This window comes from Trachurus japonicus, chromosome 21 (genome assembly GCF_045865225.1).
Source record: "Trachurus japonicus isolate A0001 chromosome 21, Traja_1.0".
Taxonomy (NCBI): domain Eukaryota; kingdom Metazoa; phylum Chordata; class Actinopteri; order Carangiformes; family Carangidae; genus Trachurus; species Trachurus japonicus.
This window is the reverse complement of record NC_140927.1, coordinates 31,737,536-31,747,411: the sequence shown is the minus strand read 5'-3', so window position 1 is coordinate 31,747,411 and position 9,876 is coordinate 31,737,536. Positions and strand designations below refer to the sequence as shown.

The 9,876-nt window shown below is 37.8% G+C and overlaps 1 protein-coding gene across 1 annotated transcript in view; it reads left to right on the top strand.

Annotated features, from left to right (window-relative positions):
* Positions 1-236: 236 nt before the first annotated feature.
* vwa8 (von Willebrand factor A domain containing 8) overlaps positions 237-9,876 on the top strand; it is a 150,854-nt gene continuing 141,214 nt past the window's right edge. Inside the window, exons 1-4 of the mRNA XM_085766068.1 lie at positions 237-562; positions 3,634-3,711; positions 3,832-3,962; positions 5,399-5,509. Of these exons, the coding sequence (XP_085622194.1) occupies positions 424-562; positions 3,634-3,711; positions 3,832-3,962; positions 5,399-5,509 (459 nt within the window). The 5' untranslated portion in view covers positions 237-423. The remainder of the gene's footprint in view (positions 563-3,633; positions 3,712-3,831; positions 3,963-5,398; positions 5,510-9,876) is intronic.

The following is a 9,876-nucleotide window of genomic DNA, read 5'->3' as shown; positions in this document are numbered from 1 at the left end:
AATCATATAATACAATTCATTGGGCTATTTAAGTCACTTTAGTAAAGAAACGTTTAATATTTTAGTGTCAGAAACTTCCGTTTTATGTAAAAACGACATCGGAATTAATCAGAGTCAACTGGTTCAACAAACCGCTCAGGAAGACTTAATTCACTTTAGTAAAGAAACGTTTTATATTTTTGTGTCAAAAATAAAAAAAATAAAAAAATACACCGGAACCAATGTGTCACTGGTCAACAAAGCGCTCCGGAAGACTTTAGTTCCGGACCGCCTTGTCCCACCGTTATTATCTTCCCCCGCCGACAGAATGAGCTGACAGTTGTTATGAAATGTGAACAGCGCTGCACAACTGAGCTTCGGGACTTTATATATCGTATTTACTATGTTCTGAATGTTAACTAAATAGTTTTTATTAAATTAAAAATGCACAGCCAGATGTTGTGTCGCGGCTCTTCGGCCGCAGTCGCTGCCCGGAGGATGAGGAATATTCTGGGATGTGTCCTGGGGAGAGACGGCTGGATGTGGAGGAGCCATGAGGTCAAACTGCTCAACACGTCCTCAGGTAACAACAACAGCCAGGAAAGTCATAAAAACACAGTCCCAACAGGATAAAAAGCTCGTTTTTAAAGCGGAAACAGGACATTTATGTGTATGTGTATGCTACATAATTAGCCCAGATGTTTTGGGGCTGAGGTGAAACCATTAGCGGTTGTTTGGTGGTAAAAAATTAAGTTTTTCTGACTGAACACAATGAGGTGACAACTGTGTGATTGACATTTTAACGTGACTTTGACCTGGGAATGTGAACAACGCGTTTGTTTATCTATTAGGTGAAAGGTTAACATCAGATATTCAACCTGTCAAGTCATTTTACTGTGTCAGCTAAATCAGAGGTTCTCAACTAGTCTCACTCTGGGCTCCACATCTTCCCATGGTCATTAGGTCGCGACCCACTTTTATAGAATTCAAACCAAGATTTTTTTTTAAAGCCTTTAAAAACTCATTTTGCTCTTTATTGAGCAAAGTGCATTTCAGAGCACATGAATGAAACTGAGGAGTTACCATGACAACTGCATGTACGGAAGTGAATAAAATAATATCAAACTGCACAAAATGGAGACCAACAAAACGATATATTTGACTTCTAATGCATCTCTGCATTCAGAGCATGTTCACAAAAGTGAATAAATATCAAATTGCACAAAATAAAGACCCACAAAACAAAACAAGATTCACTGCATTCAGGCCACATTAATAAGAAACTGATATCTTTGCATTCAGAGCAAATAATAAGAAAGTGAGGAGGAGCATTACAACTGCATGTGTTCATGTGTCTCGTGTGCCTTTCAATATAAGTTATTTTTCAAAATAAAAGACATGTCCAACATCAGATGTGCATTAAATATTATTTACTTTTTTGACCAGCTGTCCGCGACCCATCCAGAACGGGTCCGCGACCCACTTTTGGGTCCCGACCCACCAGTTGAGAACCACTGAGCTAGAAGCTAGAAGCTACAGTATAGTAGCTACAGTGGTTTAAAATAACAAATGTTTAGGTCTTTTTTTTTTTTTAATGTCTTGTGTGTGTTTAAAGGTGGTGTTGATACATTTCTGTTACCCACTGGTTTCAGACAAATAAAGTTTATATTCTAGTCCGTTCAACTTTATTAAAAAGGATAATTACCGTTTTTTTTTTTACAATCTGGACCTTATTTCTAGCATAAAATACAATCATTTCCTCACCCAGATAACTTTGGTGTCATTACAAGTCGTTCAGATGGGCGCTCAAAGATGACATTATCCAGGTCAGAGGTCAGTAGGTCAACCTACAGACCCCGGATGTTGATAACAGCTAACCCCGGACTCAGAGGGGAATAGCACTAGCCTATCAGAACTAAATATTGGTGAAATGAAGGAGTTTCTCTGCAGATAATGTGTTATTTAGAGGCTGCATTGCGCTACCCCGTGTACTAAGTTAATTTAATTTGTACTAATTTCGTCGGAACGACTTGTATGCTAGAAATAAGGTCCAGATTGTAAAAAAAAAACAAAACGTAATTATCCTTTAATACAAGCTGTAATAAATGGCTTCATTAATGGTCACAAATTGTATACCAATCATCTCCACAGACCAAAAACCCATGTGTAAAATTACTTATTAACATTTACAACTAAAAAGTAATGGAAGTACAAGAAAACTGCAGATTGTTTGACATTGACAACACTTTATGCTGATTTTTATGATATTTCCAGGTTGTTCAGATTCCTCTACTTCCTTAACAGTAATGCCTGAAGCGTGTAACACCTTTGTTTAGCCAATAGGTGAAAGGTTAACATCATATAGCCTATTCAACCATGTTAAGTCATTAGCTGGAAGCTAAATTGGATTAAAACAACAAATATTTAACTGTTGGCACTTCCAGATGAGACAATATTAATAAAAGCTGTAAAAAATGGCTTTATCAGTGGCCTCAAATTGTCTATTAATCATCTCCACAGACCAAAATCCATGTATATAAATTTCTTATTAACATTTACAACTAGAAAATGATGGTAGCAAAAGAAAACTGACAACACTTGCTGCTGATTTTAAGATATTTCCTGTCTTAAATATATCTAGTGTACTGCAGTGGTGTGTTTAAGTTTTTATACATTCTGTAACAGTAATATAATGCATTAAACTTGTGTTGTAACTGAGGAGCAAGCATACTGTATGTTAATTTGGCAGCCATGTTTGTTTAGTTAATATAAACAGGTCCATCTTGGTAAACAGATGGTTTCTTTGCTGAACAGCAACATTTGAACTTTAACGGTAGGAAAAGTAAAAGTGAGGTTTATGATATAGTGAGTGAGTGAAGTTATATTTTGTTCATTTGTATATAAAAGCCTATGTTAATGTTTGGTGGTTACAGTGGTGTAGTGTAATTGTTTGTAGTGGGTATAGGCTACTGCTTTTTAGGTGGGTACGGTAAACTGTTTAGTAAAACTTGTATGACATAGACCAGTGGTTCTCAAACACCAGAAATACACAAACTATCAATGTACGTTTAAATTAGGCGTACATTTTTGAAAGATTATAGAGAAATTTCTGAAAAAAAAGTGGTACAATTTCTCCAAAAACATTTATAGAAAAAAGTGGTAAAAATTCTCACAAAAAATAAACAAAAAGTTTTAAAAAAATGTAGAAAAAAGTGGTAAAATTTTGCAAATTTTCTCAGAAAAAGTGGTAAAATTTCTAAAAAAAACAAGTTTAAATTTTTTTTGAAGAAACTGGTAAAAAATTTTTAAAAAAATCTAGAAAAATTGGTAAAATTAAAAAAAAGAAAAAAAAATTAAAAACAATAATTAAAAAAGTGAAAAAAATCCAGGAAAAAGTGGTAAAATTTCAAGAAAAAGTTGGGGACCCCCTTGAACCCTGTCAACCCTCCCACTTTGAGAACCATTGGCATTTACTTTAGTTAGATAGTTTTGTTGTACTGGGTATACTGAAGTATTTATGCATTTTCAGTGGGTATACTGAGTACCTGAGTACCATATAGACTACACCACTGGGTGGTTATGAATCTGAATCTGATAATGTCATGTTCAACTGGTTTGAAAGACTCATGTATTTGTTTCTTCTCCTTTTCGCAGGCGACACAGTGAAAATCGGAGAGATCACCTACAAACTCAAAACACCTCAGAACCCCGAGCTCGTTCCTGTCAAACACAGTGTGTAACTTTCCTGTCTTTGACTTGTAAATATTTAAAATTAAAGAAAAACATTAACTTACAGCAGGTGTAAAACAATATTTACTCAGTCTTTGTTTTTTGTCTTTCTTTCTTCACCAGTTTCAGACTCGCTCCCTCAGACGGTGGCTCAGCACCTACGATGGATTATGCAGAAAGACCTTTTAGGACAGGACGTGTTCCTCATCGGTCCACCGGGACCTCTGAGACGCTCCATCGCCATGCAGTACCTCGTGAGTACACACCAAACACCAGTGGCGTGCACAGACTTTTTGAAGGGCAGGGGCGATTGGGAAAAAAAGGGCACATAGCGCTTTCTCGCCACTGAAGAGGGCACTTTAACACACGTTTTGGCTCCAAGAGGGCACTTTAGCACACGTTTTGGCCCCCATGAGGTCACTTTAGCACACGTTTTGGCCCCATGAGGGCACTTTAGCACACGTTTTGGCTCCAAGAGGTCACTTTAGCACACGTTTTGGCCCCCATGAGGTCACTTTAGCACACGTTTTGGCCCCCATGAGGGCACTTTAGCACATGTTTTGGCTCCTAGAGGGCACTTTAGCACACGTTTTGGCTCCATGAGGTCACTTTAGGACGCGTTTTGGCTTCCAAGAGGACACTTAAAGGCGTGTTTTGGCTCCCAGGGGCACTTTAGGTGGGGCGACTGCCCCCGTTACCCCCCCCCCCCCAGTGCACGCCACTGCCAAACACACACATAGAGAATATATACAGTATATACTCAAATACATGGAAAACTATATTAAAATGGAAACAAACCCCAGTCTTAGATATGAGTTAAAGTGTTAATGGACACAATAAGTTGACAGAGTTGTACAAATGTGTGTAAAACTGTTTATTGTCAAGAAATTAAACATCTTGAGTTGAATAAAATTCCACATAAAATGTCCTTCAGATGGTAAATGTTATATTCTGGTCATTATGGATGGTTACTTCAGATGTTTTAGATTTGTACAGATTCTCCTAACAATGAACATTTGTTTGGAAAAAAAATCCCATTTTTAATCTTTAACATTGATTTAGCTCATACACTTTTCCTGGTGAATGATTTTAATGATAATCTCAGTAAAATCTTAGTAAAACAGGCCCCAGATCAGTGCAGGTAGTGAAGTTCACTGATCTGTTGATGCTGTGTGTCCGTACAATACACTGATTATATAATCTCAAACAAAGCAAAAACATAACACAACTTAAAAATAAATTAAAACATAGTATGATAGAAAGCTATAAACAGGATTGATTAATTGGGTGTTGATTGCAACTGTAATGCTGTTAAATTATTCATTTCTTTTATTTTTTTTAGGCTACGCTTGTTAATTATTGGATACTTGTTTCTTTCTATGACTCTGAAACCATGAAGCGCTCTAATGGATTTAATGGAATAATGAATTAAAGGGTAGCCAAGGCATTTATAAGCTAGATAGCTTCAGCCTGCACCTTTTCCATCTATTTATGAACTAGTTGAACTAATGATGGTTTTATGGAAGGTTGACTGACTGTGATTAATGCTCAACTGTAAATAATTTCGTGTAAAAGATCGAATAAAACTACTACTACTACTACTACTAATGTCGTTCTTTAAGCCTCCAGCTTCTGCAGTCAGTCCTGAAACGCTGTGTTTTGTGTCTTGTGTGATGTTGCGGTTGAGCAGGAGTTGACCAAGCGGGAGGTGGAGTACGTGGCTCTGTCCAGAGACACCACGGAGACGGACCTGAAGCAGAGGAGAGAGATCCGCTCCGGGACGGCCTTCTACATCGACCAGGTAGCTACACTTTCATTATTAAAGCAGAAGTAAGTGATATTTTTGTGTTAATATAAGTCTTAAATAGTTATATCTTCCGACAGCAATCACTTACATAGAGTGTTTGGTCTGAAACACGGGTCTGTCAGTCACTCTGCTCTGCTCTGAGCCGAGGAGAAAACTTTCCTCGTATCCTACAACCTTTATCCAATGAGGAGAGAGAACGGCATAAAGGGGCAGTCCTCTCTGTGTGTGCAGCCAAGGGATGCGCCTGAATGTGGTGACGTAGGGACGAGGACCAATAGATCCATGACGAGGGCGGGGGCTGCTAACTCCATCGGCCGACAAGACGTTATGGTGCGTTCAAGGCAACTCGTAACTCGTGTTTTTCCGACCTGTGAAGTCGTACCAGTTCGATCTGGTACGAGTTCACGGGTCAGAAGTTACGAGTGGCCGTTATAGTGACTTTCACAGGTAAAACAGGTCGGAAAAACACGAGTGGGTTGCCTGGAACGCTACAAAGTCGTAAGTCGTGACTTGAAGCTGTAATTTACGGTTTCAAAAGCCTGCCTGGAACGCAGCATTAGCCAAAACGACCGGATCGCTTACTTCTGCTTTAATCATTTTTGTTGCGTTTTATTCTAATACAATGACGATAAAGACTTTTTCTATTCTATTTCTAAATCCCCCATAAGAGCTTGTAGGGTTTTTCTCTGGATTCATATATGTGCTGTTTAACAAGCAGGAGTTGTTTGCCCCATCAGCCGGTTTAAAATGTCTTACCTTTACCTTTTTTTACCTTTTTAGTAAATATCTTGTCTGATACAAAGTTATCTGAGAGCTCAAGTCTCCCATTCTTTTGCAGCTGCTGCTTTGTTTCTCTTTTTCACTGTGAAACTGGAGAAAACTACAATAATACACTGATAAAAGAGTGTTTACTGTTTAACTTTATGTCTTTTGGAGATCGTTTAACCTTCCACTTGATGAACTGTTCACATTAACAGAGGTTGTTAGAAAAACCACAAAACCATCGTACGTTTAAATTAGGCGTACATTTTTGAAAGATTATAGAGAAATTTCTGGAAAAAAGCAATTTCTCAAAAATCATTTCTAGAAAAAAGTGGCAAAAATTCTCACAAAAAAATAAACAAAAAGTTTAAATTTTTTTTAGAAAAAAGTGGTAAAATTTTGCAAATTTTCTCAGATGAAGTTTTAAAATTTTTTGAAGAAACTGGTAAAATTTCCACAAAAAAAAATCTAGAAAAATTGGTAAAATTTAACAAAAAAAAAAAGAAAGAAAAAATTAAAAACAATAATTAAAAAAGTGAAAAAATTCTAGGAAAAAGTGGTAAAATTTCATGCAAGCTGTTTTTAGAACGGCGGAGCAGAGCCGTGAGCTGCTTAGAGCTACACTACGGAGGCTCATTATGGGATTTCTTGGTTTCCCCTCATCAAACTCATCAAATACACAATCCAACAACTCCACAACGCTCTGGTGGACAAGTTGTGACCTGCACATTCACCACGCTATGAGATAATAACACAACGTTACCACACAGAGTTGTTTTAGAGGGAAATGCAGAGACTGTTGATGAAAAACTGTCCCTGAAGGCAACACACCGCCCTTTTCCATACCACTTAATGATCGATAAAGCTTCACGCAAACACACACACACACCCCCACCCCCCACTCTGCTGCCTATGTATGCCAGGTAACCATGGAAACCAGCAGTTCCTCATTATCCAGGCTGGTTACTCCAAGGAGATTTTTGTGTCCTCCATTTATTTCTCATGGGAACCGAAAAAAAACTATATAAACTGTATATATAATCTATACACATGTACCCACACACATGTATCTATATACAGACACACACACATGTATCTATCTATATATATATACACACGCACACACAAAATCCACAAAAGTCCATTAAACGCTGTCACCGGGCTTCAAGGAGCAGCAGTGACAAATGAGGATGAGCTGCGATAATGAACATTTACTCAGTCATGTCATTATCCACAGCTAATTAGCACACGGCTTCATCTGTGTAAAAAAAGAAGAAAAAGAAATCGGTTACATAACAGTTCAAACATCAACTCCATGGAAACAGGGTGAAGTTTTTCCTGTTTTATTCTTGGCACATTTATCATGTGGACTTCACTTCACTCACACACTCGGTCTCCAGGAACAGAGAGAAAAAAGAAAAAAAAAGACTCGGTGCTAATTAGTTTGAGCTTCTTATTATAATTAGACTGAAGCTGGAAACTGGGAGTTGAGTTACTGCAGAGTGTCACTCCACTTTCCTCAGCGGAGCGCTGGTTTTCTATGAATATGAGCGTGAACTCGTTTCCTCAGCGGGAGCAGGAAGAGTACGATTCCTCCGCTCACTGGTTCAGACCTGTAGCTTCATCATGGTCATTCAGTTTACTAGATACAGTAACTATGTGTCATTTAAGTGGATGAGAAACTCCTTCATTTCACCAATATTTAGTTATGATATGCTAGTGCTATTCCCCTCTGAGTTAGCTGGTTAGCTGTTATCAACATCCGGGGTCTGTAGGTTTTTTTTATTTTTTTATTAAACATTTATATATACAAACATACAAATATTCAAACAATAAACATACAATGAACAGACAAACAAAAAAATATATACATATATACACTGAAAGGGGTACCAACACTATATTATATTTTATATATTATAGGTATTATTAAATAGTTGTTTGCAATAATTCATAATATTCTAAAGTTTTTATAGCTTTTCTGTCTTTCATATTTTGTAATAGCTGCATGTAATATCTGATTTCTATTTTAAACTCATAAAAATATGTTTTTTTGGATGACCATTTACATTTATGGATATAATATTTTCCTTGTAAAATAAAAAGATTCAACAAAAACAATTCCTTTCCCTTAAGTTTTTTTTCATCATAAATAAGAATTATATCTTCTTTTTTTAGTTTAATCTTGATGCCTGTCAAACATTTAAACATGTTTTCTAGTTCTATCCAAAACAAATGGGTATAACGACATTCAAAAAAAAGATGACAGATATTTTCCTCCTCCTGTTCACAAAAAGTACAGTGGATATTAATATTTTCCGGGGTCTGTAGGTTGACCTACTGACCTCTGACCTGGATGATGTCATCTCCGAGCGCTGCCCGGCTCATTCTGATAATAATGATTCTGCTTCGGCATTCGGGTCCATTTTTATCTCAACTAGCCGGAGCTTTAGTGAGTCCAGGTTGAGGAGAGGAAGCCTGTGGAAGCTGAACTTCATCCAGCTGCTCATTTTGTTCTGACAGGTCAGAAACACGCAGAAACGAACCGTAGCGTTAGCGGTAGCAACAAGCTCAGAGATGACATCATCCAGGTCAGAGGTCAGTAGGTCAACCTACAGACCCCGGATGTTGATAACAGCTAACCCCGGACTCAGAGGGGAATAGCACTAGCCTATCAGAACTAAATATTGGTGAAATGAAGGAGTTTCTCTGCAGATAATGTGTTATTTAGAGGCTGCATTCTGCTGTCCTGTAGACTCCATTATACGGATATACGCGCCTCTCGGCTGGAGCTCATTTCATCACAACCACTTGTAATGACACCAAAGTTATCTGGGGGAGGAAGTGATCGGATTTTATGTAGAAATAAGGTCCAGATTGTAAAAAAAAAAGCATCGGAACATATAAATAAAAACTGCATTTCTGTTTGCAACTAAATCCATGAGTAGATGATGATTGAAATGCAGTTTTCGAATAAAAACGACGAGGAAACAGTGATGAACTCTGACGTTTCTGTTAGTTTTTATACAGATGAGTGGATGAGTGTACGGCCTGCTTTCCCTCCTGAGCCACAGACGAGGAACAGACCAGGTTCAGGTTCAGTTCAGGCAACAGGCGGTGAGAGGAAATGAATCCAGACCAGGAGCTGAGGGTTTTAGTTCAGTGGAAGTCTTGATTACAGGAGGAGGAGCTGAACTCTGACTCCATCACACCTGTCTGCACTAGAGAGAGAGAGAGAGAGGGAGAGCTGTAGTTTATGATGGCAGAGTGACTATGTTTTTATAGGTTTAGGTTGTATAGTTTGTAGGCTACACAATGTTTTCTCTCACGATCCGTTGCTGAGGCTGTGACCTGATAATTAGGGACGTGAACTGGGTTTTCTGTTAGTTAACGTTAACTCTCTCTAATCTCTTCAAAATCATCTGGCATTGTGTTCATAGAAATGTTCTATGTATTGAGATCTATACTGCATAAAGCACTAGTGGTATCGGTATCGGTATTGTTACTGTATCCCGCCACAGTCTTGTTTGGGCCTGCCATCGTCTCTCACAGAAGAAAAAAAAAAAATATTGTGTTTGTTTTTTAACAGCGTTTCACCC